Raw genomic sequence first — 13,694 nt, 5'->3', positions numbered from 1 at the left:
CCATGAGTGGGTTAGAGAAATAGTAAGCAATCCTAGACATGCGAGAGGGAGGTGGTTTAAGTTTCCGAAAGGTTGATCAATATGGAAGAACGAGGTCACATTAGATCTTACGAACACAGAATAAATCTTAACGCACCACCCACACAAGATATAGTCTGCCAAAAGCTTATACTCCGGGAAGAAAATGCTCTAATACTATCCAGGCCGCAGCGGTGACTCTCCACTTACGGAGAAATCTATCAGCGGACCAGTTTCGTGTACCCATTTCTGAAAGGAAGCGAAAGATCTCCAGGTTTCACAAGCAGCTAAACGGGGTAAATATTATTCCTGTAAGTGCTTATGTGGAGCATTAAAAAACTACAGAAAATGGGGCAGAGCCTTACTAACTAGAAAATTGTATAGGTGTTTACTTGGAGTATCTTCTGCACGTCACTACCCACGTGGCCCGGTCCCAGACCAGGCCTTCTGGCTGCTGGCCCTGATCGAGCTGCCTCGTACTGCCCGTCATCCAACGTATGCACCACAACCTGGCTGATCATGAATTAATTGCTTTGAGTGATCTGCCGAGTTTCCTCTTGAAAGCAGCCAAGGTTTATTGGTAATCCCCCCTTATGCATGAAGGGAGGGTGACGAGTTCTCTCAATGTACTCATCGCTCCCTTCCCTTTCATTGGTGGTATCCGGCACTGCCTGCCAAGTCTTTTGTGTTCATAAGAAGTAATTTCGATGCGCAGATTTGGGACCAATCCCTCCAGTATCTTCCAGGTGTAGATTATAAGCAAGAGCTGTAGTGATCCAGGTGGGGAAGAAGGAAAACCGAGGCGAGTAGGAGAAAGGGACTGTCAGAGGAACGGCGTGATCAGGGAAATTGGGTGATCCGGGGAGGGAAGAGGCTGGGGTGATTAAAGGAGGTACATCCAGGAAAGAGGGAGTGTGTTCCAGGAGGGAGGGTGAAGTCCCGCTGCTGGTGGTTCCAGACCTGACTTAGCGCCAACTCTGGCTGCTCACTGAGGCAGCTTTCTCCTGCATAAAAACGTAGCCACCATAAACTGCCACAAAATCACCACTTCACTCCACGTTCTGCTACACAAGAACTTATTCAAATACATATCAAAACGAAATATTTTGCCGCTCGCTAGCATCGATCATAATTCAATTACAGCATATCGAATAAAAAAATTAGTTACTTCTAAATAACAAAAAAAGGCACAATACCGTGACTGGAACGATACATAAATGACCCGCACATAAAAGAGAGAAGCTTACGACGACGTTTCGGTCCGACTTGGACCATTGACAGTCACAGTGTGATTTTGTCAATGGTCCAAGTCGGACCGAAACGTCGTCGTAAGCTTCTCTCTTTTATGTGCGGGTTATTTGTGTATTAGTTACTCCTTCAAAAAAAAAAACTGCATTAATAGAGTTTTATATTCTGTATTATACATAACTGCATAACTTGCAACATACTGCAAGGAATTATATAATCTACAAGATAAACGTTACTTTATATTTTACATATAAAAATATTCCATAAAACGTAAAGGAATCTGTAGCAAGATAGGAGTTTCACACTTACCTTTCGCAAATACTTTTACTGTAAAATGGTACAGTGCACCGCAATTTAATAACCGTTGGTTACATTTCCAGTGTACCGATACCTCAGCATACACACGAAAGCCATGTGCAACACAGTAAGATAAAACTATAATAACAGATTCAGACAAGATGATTTAGTTCTTGCACGACTGACAATGGTTGACCAGATGTAATCAGATTACCCAATTTTATTATTTTTACCCGTATCTTTAAGATGCTTTCGTCCATTTTTTTTAAACTGTCCCCTACACTGCTGGAGGAATCTTCACGGAACAGCATTTAGTTCTTCATAATACGAAGCACTAGGTCTATTCTCCCCTCTCCTCACGCTTCCTCTAACATAAGTGATGCAAGTCATGGATGCGTTAAAAAAAAAAAAAACAGAAGGAAAACAACGAAAAACCACAATATGGCATATACTAACAAACTTGTGTTTGCAGAGGTCGAGACTCAACCACTTCACTTCAAAACTGTCCGACATTCACTGGTTCCTGGTCTCTTGGGCCTTATCATACCTACTCCGAAAACTGCCAAAAACAAGGCAAATACCACATCTAGTATCGGGCCCTTACTCAGACAGGATGGGACTTACACAGATGACAACAAGGAAATGAGTGAAATATTGAAATCCCAGTACGACTCTGTGTTTAGTGAACCACTAATCGGTCTGAGGATCGACGACTCAAATGATTTCTTCATGAATGAGCCTCAAAACTCCATAAATGTATGCCAGATTTCCGACATTACCCTAACTCCGATAAATTTCGAAAAAGCCATTGACAACATGCCTATGCACTCAGCCCCGGGCCCAGACTCGTGGAACTCTGTTTTCATTAACAACTGCAAGAAACCCCTCTCGCGTGCCCTGAGTACACTATGGAGGAGGAGCTTGGACATGGGTGAAATTCCACAGTCACTTAAAACAACGGATATAGCCCCACTCCATAAAGGTGGCAGCAAAGCATTAGCTAAGAACTATAGACCAATAGCTCTGACGTCCCACATCATAAAAATCTCTGAAAGAGTGCTAAGAAGCAGGATTGCAAATCACCTGGATTCCCAAAATCTGCACAATCCAGGGCAACATGGGTTCAGGGCAGGTCGCTCCTGCCTCTCACAGCTACTGGATCACTATGACATGGCCTTGGATGCACTGGAAGAAAATCAGAATGCAGATGTAATATACACAGACTTTGCAAAAGCATTTGACAAATGCGATCATGGCGTAATAGCCCATAAAATACGTGCTAAAGGAATAAATGGCAAAGTGGGGAGATGGATCTTCAACTTCCTAACAAATCGAACACAAAGAGTAGTGGTCAACAGTTAAATCGGAGGCTGCCATAGTGAAGAGCTCTGTTCCACATGGCACAGTACTCGCCCCCATCTTATTTCTTATCCTCATATCAGACAGAGATATACACCACAGCACCGTATCATCCTTTGCGGATGATACTAGGATCTGCATGAGGCTGTCATCTGCTGAGGACGCGGTTAACCTCCAAGAAGATATAAACAAAGTTTTCCAGTGGGCAACGGTAAACAATATGATGTTCAATGAGGACAAATTCCAACTACTCCGTTATGGAAAACTGGAGGAGATAATAACTAGAACAGAGTATACTACTGACTCCGGCCATACAATAGAGCGGAAAAATAATGTAAGGGACCTGGGAGTAGTAATGTCTGAGAATCTCACTTTCAAGGATCACAACAGTGCCACGATCGCACGTGCAAAGAAAATGATAGGATGGATAATGAGAACTTTCAAAACGAGAGATGCCAAGCCCATGATGATCCTTTTCAAATCACTTGTTCTCTCTAGGCTGGAATACTGCTGTACATTAACATCTCCATTCAAAGCAGGTGAAATCGCAGATCTAGAGAGTGTACAGAGATCCTTTACTGCACGTATAAGTTCTGTCAAGCACCTTAACTACTGGGAACGCTTGGAAGCACTTGACTTGTACTCGTTGGAACGCAGGAGGGAGAGATATATCATAATCTACACTTGGAAAATCTTGGAAGGAATGGTCCCAAATCTGCACACAGAAATCACTCCCTACGAAAGTAAAAGACTGGGCAGGCGATGCAAAATGCCCCCAATAAAAAGTAGGGGCGCCATTGGTACACTAAGGGAAAACACCATAAGTGTCCGGGGCCCAAAACTGTTCAGCAGCCTCCCATCAAGCATTAGGGGGATTTCCAATAAGCCCCTGGCTGCCTTCAAGAGAGAGCTGGACATTTACCTAAAGTCAGTGCCGGATCAGCTGGGCTGTGGCTCGTACGTTGGACTGCGTGCGGCCAGCAGTAACAGCCTAGTTGATCGGGCCCTGATCCATCGGGAGGCCTGGTCATGGACCGGGCCGCGGGGGCGTTGATCCCCGGAATAACCTCCAGGTAACCTGGAGTCTACCTGGAGGGTATTCCGGGGATCAACGCTCCCGCTGCTCGGCCCACGACCAGGCCTCCCGGTGGATCAGGGTTTGAGCAACCAGCTGTTACAGCTGGCCGCACGTAGTCCACCGTACGAACCACAGCCCGGCTGATCCGGCACCAATGGAATTTGCCTCAGAGCATTGCCTCATCTAGCTCATTCCACTTCTTTGCCACCCTATCACTGTCAACCAGCTACTACCGTGACCAATTCACTGTATCAAATTATAATCACAAAACGAATAAAACTGTTCAAAGTCAATTTTCACATTCAGCAATCCATAGCCATACTTCGTTTAGTAGCTATATATCAATATTTTTTGACGAAAGAGGAAATATCCTTAGCATTTTTGGCGAAAGAGGAAATATCCTCACCATTTATGCCAAAAGATATGCTGGGTTCTTAGTCAATAAGTACCCTGCGGGGAAAGTTGTGCCCCTCCAGAAGACAACAAACTACTCAAATCTGACCATCACGTTGGGGTGACCCACCGTGGGAGGATGAGGTGGTGGGGGTTGACTACAAATATTGCCAAACTTGTTTCCTACTGCATTTATATTTAAACTGCATTAACCACATTTGCCCTCGTTGATCACTAGTTCCTACCTTAATTGCCATATCGATTATTTCTTTAGTTTCTCCAATTTACAGTCTCCACCAATAATTTCCTTCACAGTTTTTATCACAAATTTTACAAAATCATCGAGGCACCTACTGCAACTGCACACCTTTCTCCGCCTCAGCAGTCAAGCCGGCTCTGCGTGAGTCTCCTTCAAGCAACACTTTCACAAACTTCACCAGTTTTTTTTTTTAACTGGATGCACTAGCGATGTGCGATTTACATTACGGGAACAGAAGGTAGCTAGATTCCTCGTCGTATTCCGTCACCCAAGATGGTTTTCATATATGAAGTTTGAAAATCTTTCAGCATGAGCTAGCTGGGAAACTTCGACAGCAGCATTCCACTATGGGTTCAGTAGCTACAGGAATTTCAAAGTTTTCCTTCTAGCAGGATGGAGGTATTCTTACGTGGTTATTGCCATTCCTCATGATGGGCTATGCTTTCCACGTAGGGAACTGGAATTTCTGAGGATATCTGCATAAAGAAAACATAAGTATGAAGAAAGGAAAAAGTCAAGCTGAAATACACATGCTGGTTCTTTCCCACACTATCGGCCTGAACGTGCAAATATCTACAGAGGCCAGGGAATGATTGAGAAAACTTATTTATTATAATTATTTATCCCCAAAGGGGGACCTTTAAGAGGTTGCCTGAATATATTTTTTTCGTCCAACTTTTCAATGTTCTTTCACTTATAACTGAGAAAGTCTCAACCCACCGACTTCAAATTTTCAACGCCTGTATACATTAATGAGGACCAAATTTCTGGAACTTACATGATGTTTACGTGTCCTAAATTCAAAATCGGTGATCCCTTTTCCAGTATCCTAGAATAGCTCTGATAACTTCTAAAACCCTCAGTGCCAAAGCTTCAAATTTAAAAAAAAAAAAAATAGAAATTCGACGACAGTGGATTATAATAATAAAAAAGAAGCGCTAAACCCTCGATGACAATGGAGAATGAGGATTGAAATATGTAGGTGCAGATCTGACCACTTTGCGGGTAAACCAGCGTGAATTGTTTTCCCCGTTAAATCATGTTAAAAACGTTTTCGTTTGCTTCTTCTGAACAGCTTAACTATTTAATGGCTGATGCATCTTATGGCCAGGATACTACCCATTAAGTTTTGTTTGCATGTGGGCAAATTTGTAGTAAAATTGTAAAAAAAAAAAAAAAAAGTGGAATCGTTGGAATCTGTGTCATGTCCGTATTACAACAGTGTGGTATGCAGAGTAGCATATCTAAATGCATAACACATCGAACCTTGAAGTGGATGGGTTCAGCAGTATATCACACCGGTGTCAGCTAAAGATACTCAGGCTACAATGGGCACAGGCTCACCAAAACTGGACAGTTGACGAATGGAAACATGTTGCCTGGTCTAACTGTGATTTCTGCTGTGACATGCAGATATTACGATCAGAATTTGGTGTAAACCTTTGGGATGTGGCAGGATGGGCGATTCGCAGTATGAATCTGCCGTCGACAAATCTGCAGCAACTGTGTGATGCTATCATGTTACCATGGACCAGAATCTCTAAGGAATGTTTCCAGCACTTTGCTGAATCCATACCACAAATAATTATATATATAGAATTCCAATCGCTTTCGTGATTTCTCACATTATCAAGGAACTGATAAAGATACAGATTTAATACCTGATAGGCATGATAACGGTTACAGAAGGACCAAAACGTTTAAGTTTCCTCTCCAATATAAAAGATATTTTTTAAGAATACAAACTGTTGTATTTGTTTGTTAAGGGAAAAAAACTGACGACGGTCCTAATAACGTAGCTCCTTTCGAGAAAATGTAGTAGGCATTAATGTGGAGATACCACTGCTCCTATGACATGGGCTCGCTGATTTTAAGTCTACGGCCGGGGGCACTGAAAATCGTATAAAGCTGGCCTTATGGTCAAGGAGGATCCTCGGCAGGTAGCAGCCAGCAGTGATGCATAATTATGTTGGTGAAAAAGTGGTGTATCTATTGACGACTAGTTAAGATGCTGGATGTTTCGATGGTATCTTCAGTGTATGTCGTTGGTGAACCTCGTGCGGTGAGGTCATCCGGACCCTGGTTTAGGCAGAGGAGTCCGTGTAACCTATTTGGAAATGTTTGTTCATTTTTCTATTTCCATGGGAACACGTGCTCACTTTCTTACTACCGCCCAGATTCAGGTAATATTTCCTCCCCTGACACTAGGAAGTAAAACTACACCGCGAGAGCTATGAAGGCCCTTAACAACTTTGTGTAGTTCTTCATTGGGTCCAGGCCTCGCAAAAGTTGGATGAGGTTTGCAAAAATGAGAGAAACTAAGGCTAAGAGATGAAAGAATGGGAGGGAGAGAAAGTCGTAAACTCTATTTACGTCTTTACAAGAGGAAAAAAAAAGTTCATAACTCCCAGTTATTCATGGAAGTCTCAAAAGGGTGCTAAGATGCCGGCGAAGGACTTCTGATTCAAGAAACTGAAGCTACACTCCCCTTGGACAAAACCTAACTACCTCCCTTTTTCCAGGAAGTTGTATAACCATTGCTGGCTCTGAATTTCTAAATAACGTTAATAATAATAATAATGTTGGTCTTCAGTGGAATATACTCTCTTACACTCCCCAAATAATATAGTTTCTTCCTTCAGAGCTAAATGAACATGAAGCTTGTTGATATTGGTGAATATTTTCCCGGTTGCAAGAAACAAGAACAATTCTCTCTCCGGTAGAGCTATGTCAATTAGATCCCATTTCTCGAATCAAACCTGACTGCTTCCCATCAACCAAAAGCTGCACATGAGGTAGAATGGCTCCCTGTGAATGTGATACTCTACCGTTGTTGTAATAATAATAATAAAGAATCCATAACATGGCTATGGTTTGTGTCTTCCTAAGATGGCATTTCGCTTACATCACTTGTGATGCTGAGATTCCTTTCGTAATAAAACAAATACAACTACAGATGTCTGCTGAATGTGGCATATTTCTTAAAATGGCACACTCAGCAGCAATAAGTTCAACATTTGTAGGTGAATTTCCTTTACTGCAAAAGGAATCCCGGCTTCGCAGGTGACTTAAAAAACTGATCTTACGGAGACAACATACAGCAAAGTAATAAATGGTTCTAGTTGGTATAATTTGACATTACGATATAATACATTCAAAGGGAAGAGCTGTACCTCATAGGTCAACGCATTTTCTGGTTCAAATATTTAGTAAGAATACACTGAAAAATCCAAATGTTAATATTCATTATTTTTTCTATTCCACAAAGAGGCATGAAGAGCAGACCAGCGTTACGTGCAGCTGGATCCAAATGGCGTACTGACGACAGCAGTGAATGAGACATGAAGCAAAAATGTTTCATTCGGCGTGGGTTGTTATTATTATATTAAAAACAAGTTAAGCCCCTGTGGGTCAAAATAATGAGTGTAACAAATTTAAATGTCACTGAGGGAAATATTTTGGGAAGCTTTAATGGTGGGTTGGGCAAATATACAAAGGAAAAAAAAAAGCTAGAGATGAATAGGCATTCCTAGGAATGAGTGGGAGTAGCAGGGAATGAATGGGAGTAGCTGGGGATGAGTGGGAGTAGCTGGGGATAAGTGGGAGCAGCTGAGGATAAGTGGGAGTAGCTGGGGGATAAGTGGGAGTAGCTGGGGGATAAGTGGGAGTAGCTGGGGGATAAGTGGCAGTAGCTGGGGGATAAGGGGGAGTAGCCGGGGGATAAGTGGGAGTAGCCGGGGGATAAGTGGGAGTAGCCGGGGGATAAGTGGGAGTAGCCGGGGGATAAGTGGGAGTAGCTGGGGGATAAGTGGGAGTAGCTGGGATGGGAAAGTAGGTCTTCCGGCGAGCTTTTTGTTCTTATGTAATAAATCTTTATGAGAATTCTACCAATGTCACATTTATCGAAGTAAACAGCAATTTGCATTAAAATTAGATAAATATACGAATGGGAATGGGTGAGTAAGAACAGCACCTGCCTAACATGCTATACTAGGCCTACTACAGTACTCTGCCATTATTCTGGTTCTTCAATACTAATGGCTAAAGTGCGGGATACATTGTTTACATGAGAGGAAACACTTGTATACGAGGCGACGTGGCAGCGACAGCCACATGCTAGCACCCACCCACCTGCTCTGCCATAGAACATATGTTCTTTCACTCACGCTATACAACTGACCAGAACCAGTTGCCACATTGTAAATATTAGCCATACATACCAAAGAGACACTTAAATAACAGAAACTTAATATAATCAGCAGAATAAACAGTGATAAAATGGAAAATATGGAACGTTGAGGTAATCTGCCGGCTCCCAATAACCAGCTGATTTTGACACTGACAGAACAGCTGTTCGGTCACTAATCCATCCCACCTGTTGTCTCTGCCGAATCCTTCGAAGTATTTCGAACATAAAGCAAGGCTTAGCAGTACACATAGAAAATCTGCACAAGAGAAACAATATTGAGACTTTCACTCACCATCTTCCAGTCAATAGTACCGGAATCTAGGACTTCCTCCTTGACGTCCTGAGAGTCGAATCTTTCAGAGCTGCTGAATAGGGTGTTCCTAAACCCATCCAGACCCTTGCATGAAGGATCCTCCTTATCAAAAAGGAGATCCAGCATTCCCAAGTCCGTTGAACACATTTTCAGAAAAGTTTTCTATCCGTAGTAAATGAGCATAAGTCCTGAAACACTTCCTTTTCACTGCCACATCTCAATACTATTGTTTATTCTCAACGTCCTAGCTGAAGGGAGAATGTCACACAAGAACCACTGTCCAGGAAAGCCTTCACATACCCTGTGTCGGCGAGAGTCAGCCGGCAACTGATCGTCATTAGGCCAGTTTACCTGTCCACCGGTACCGGAGTCGCTCCCTCATCGTGGTAACGTTCCAGGACGCATAAGATACGAAGAAACCAACGCGTACGTCCACCCTTCACCAGAAACGGGTTTGCACTAACACAATGTTGTGTTCACCACACAAGGTCTTATCGTTCAAACAACTCAGACTTTTCATGTTTCTTTTCTTCTACACTACCTTTACCAAGATATAACCTGCGGGATGCATAAACGTTTATGCGCCAAACTGTGTGGGTTATAGTATTAGTATTATATTGATGTACAGATATTAAATAGCTTCAAAATAAGGATTAGAAATTAGACAGAGAAACACATCGAAGCAATGTGGTAGAGAGGAGCTCTGTTAGAGTGATCTCTTTTAAAGCTCCGCCCCAATACTAGCCTCTCGCAGGGCACCTTCGTCTCGATTCATTAATTCAGTGTTGTTGCTATATTTAACAGCTTTACAGCGTGGTAAATGTAATGATCGTTTATTTTAAAAAAGTAAATTTCGAAAAACTCATTTTCAAAGATTTCCTGACCAGAGTTCAAACTGAAATGGATAAAAATCAGCAACCACAACCTCTGGTTTAGCTGCAAGATGTCAGGATGCTGCGATGAAAATGCTTTTGAATATATCGTAAGTGAATACATGAATATTTTTCCAAAGGAATATGACTATTTCACTGTATTTTTTTGTATATAAAGCGGTAACTCGTGAATTCTAACCATAAATTCTTCCATACTATTTAAAGCGGGAACTTTAAATGAGAGGGGCGTGGCAAATTTAAAAACCAAAGCGCTGAAAGACTTGGTAAAAGTACAAAACAAAAATAAAGTTGATTAGTTTAGTAGGCTTAAAGCCTCTCGGCAAACGACATATAATAGGAATTTTATAGGCTCTTTTTAGAAGCAAATAAAAATCAAAAGTTTTGCCAAAAAAATCGTCTACGTGTTTAAAGGCGCAGGGAAGGGGGGTTGCCTTGATTCTTGTGAAGGTCTCTTGATCCATGGATTTAGAGCTACCTCTCTCCCTTTTCTTCTGCCAAAAATATCCTCGTTTTCATTTCCTAGGCGCTGTATGACCCCTAGTAGTTTAGCTCTTCCCATTAATACAATAACACGAATAAATATTTATGAGCAATAAAATGACCACATGATAAATGAGGTGATTTATACATTTAACTGTAAACGATTATATAATTATAGCTTTAGTATATAGACTTTTTTAGTTAATTACAGTTTATCACAACTGTATAATATATATATATATATATATATATATATATATATATATATATATATATATATATATATATATATATATATATATATATATATATATATATATACTACAGAAACTTGTATATATAAATTTTACAATATTATCGTGTGACATGTTGTAATGATAGTCTGGTAAAAGTGGTTTTACTATCAGATAACCAATGTACTGATACGAGCTTCAATACATTTCACTTACGAACATAAAGAAGACTTAACAGGCGAAGGACACTATGTCAATGAGATACATTACAAACCTAGTCGTAAGACCACACTATAAACCGATAAAGCCAGTGTTTCACTCTCATTACACCCAGTCTTTGGGTGTACTGGGTGTGTACAGCCTAGGTATAATTAAGGCCTAAACAAGATAAATAGCTGGACAATAAACGCCCACTTCCTCCACCCTAAAACCTCTCCAGCATCACAATGTTATTCTCGGTGATTATTCATTTCTATGTCATATTTAATTTTTTTTTTCATCTACTTCATGTCAGTTGCTTTTAAGTCAGATATCGTCGATGTATTTTACACGCATTTTTCAGTAGGAAATCGTTACTGTATTTTCAGAATATACGTAAAGCACTTTTTCCACGCATTGTCTTGAAAAATAAACAGGAGTCAATGTAGGTATCTGGGCAAACTCAGAGACCTTAGCACTTGCCGTAACACCTAACACAATGCGTAACATACGCAGAATGTCTGACAAAGTAGCACACACAACACACAAGTGTCAAGAGAGTCAGGACGAGCACTGCTCAATCCTCCTCCCTGAGGTAAACACTGGACACACTTGCGTCAGAACATTGCCAACGCGGAGCTCTACCATTTGTCTTCCCACTGAAAAATGCACGTAAACAAATCCCTATTTCCCCGTAAATCAGGATTATTTTAATTTAATTTGTATTGCTTGTATACACGGCTTTCTATTCAAGGTTGTTTATACCCTTTTTCTGTTGAAAGTTTGATAATAATGGGCTTCTTTAAGAGGGTTGTACTATTGAAAACGTGTGGAAAAAGAAAGTGTGTTGCGACACCCAGCGCCTTACTGCAGGAACTGTCCTAATAGTCTCCACGTCGACGGCTTGCACCATTGTGATCCATACTATTTTTATTGCTACTACTGCTACTACTACTACTACTACTACTACTACTACTACTACTACTACTACTACTACTACTACTACTACTACTACTACTTCTACTACCACCACCGCCACCACTACTACTACTACCACCACCACCACCACCACCACTACTACTACTACTACTACTACTACTACTACTACTACTACTACTACTGCCCCAAGAAAATGAGCCACTGATTTTTGGGGTTATCTTAGGTAATTTACACGTTACTATATTTGATAATTGTACCTATTTGGACCTTTACCTATGTAAATAGACTTACTGCTACTACTTCTACGACTTTGATTACTACCACTACTACTACCACTACCACCATAGTACTACTACTACAGTTCCTTTGCTACTAGCAACATAAGTAACTGAAAAATAATAAACACTCTTTTACAAATAGTTATGTATTTATAAGTTTAGCATTTTGCATTAATAAAATTGATAACCTCTTTGTATAATTTACACTAAATCACAATAATTTAGATACTTTTCTCAAGGCAACAATTCTTGTTGCCTAATACATTCTGTGATGCATACTCTGATTATAGTTACTCCCAAAATACATATTCCTAATACATTTATTTTCTATTATACATACTTTTAGTATGCTCATTCTTATTATATAAATTGCCAGCATGCTTACTCTCATTATTCACACTTAATATGTTTAATCTCACTATATGTACTCTTAGCATGATTACTCTCATTATACATGCTCCTAACCTGTTTGCTGTCATCGTACGTACTCTTAGAATATTTTCTTTCATTATAGATTCTTCTATTACTCTTACTCCCATTACACATTGTAAATATGTATGCCACTATCAGGTATACATGCTCCAAGTATTCTTATATGTACTGCACTTCTATTATTCTAGTGCTATGTATATCTCCAGGCGCTAAATGACCCTACGGTTTTAATACCTCTCCCCGAGTTAAAAAAAATACTGTGTATATACCTATTACACCCCCGATTATACACACCACCAGGTATGTGGACTCCACACATGTTACTGAAGAATGCATTGCATCATCCCTGTAGAATCTTGGCTGCAGCGTATGTTACCTAACCATATTTTTAACACACTTGAATTTGCTTTTACTTATTTATGGATTTGTGAGAATTATAAGGCTTGTGTTTACATTTACACCACTAGTCAAGGATGCCTTAATCCGTAAAATACGGTTTATAATAAATTCTCAGCAGATATACACATATATATATATATATAAACACTGATCTCTGGCTGAAGGAGATTCGAACCTACGAACCTTGGAACAAGGTACGCAGTGCTTTACCAATCTACCCACACTGGACCAATACCTTGGAGTCCAGCTTGCGCTAGACTTTGATCCAAGGCAGCCAGCTTTCAGGGAGAAGGCTTACAGCTTTTCATCTCATCCCCTGCATGCATCAGCCTTACTAGAGATATTAACAATGCAAGGAATTCGCAAGAGCAGGCGAAATATACACAAACACTGATCTCTGGCTGAAGGAGACTCGAACCTACGAACCTTGGAACAAGGTACGCATGTATGTATGTATGTGTATATATATATATATATATATATATATATATATATATATATATATATATATATATATATATATATATATATATATATATATATATATATACAAAACAACCACTGTGAAAGAGTAGTGAAATTCCAAGCGCTTTCGTGACTACGACTACTCACATTGTCAAGGAACTATGATAGTTCCTTGACAATGTGACTAGTCATGAAAGCGCTTGGAATTTCACTACTCTTTCAC

The 13,694-nt window shown here is 40.4% G+C and overlaps 1 protein-coding gene across 6 annotated transcripts in view; it reads right to left on the bottom strand.

Moving 5' to 3' along the window:
- Positions 1-11,575, bottom strand: part of LOC128695870 (uncharacterized) — a 76,209-nt gene extending 64,634 nt beyond the window's left edge. Inside the window, exons 1-2 of one of the 6 annotated variants that reach the window (XM_053786779.1) lie at positions 11,471-11,575; positions 9,134-9,743 (exon numbers count right to left, since the gene is read on the bottom strand). In XM_053786779.1, coding sequence (XP_053642754.1) covers positions 9,134-9,301 — 168 coding nt within the window. In that variant the 5' untranslated portion in view covers positions 9,302-9,743; positions 11,471-11,575. Of the gene's footprint in view, positions 1-9,133; positions 9,744-11,429 lie in introns of all 6 variants that reach the window. The other 5 variants (XM_053786780.1, XM_070092905.1, XM_053786781.1 and 2 more) reach the window with 5 other exon arrangements.
- Positions 11,576-13,694: the final 2,119 nt, after the last annotated feature.

This window comes from Cherax quadricarinatus, chromosome 41, assembly GCF_038502225.1.
Source record: "Cherax quadricarinatus isolate ZL_2023a chromosome 41, ASM3850222v1, whole genome shotgun sequence".
Classification (NCBI taxonomy): Eukaryota; Metazoa; Arthropoda; class Malacostraca; order Decapoda; family Parastacidae; genus Cherax; species Cherax quadricarinatus.
Note: the sequence above shows the minus strand (reverse complement) of the source record. Positions and strands in the feature narration are given on the sequence as shown.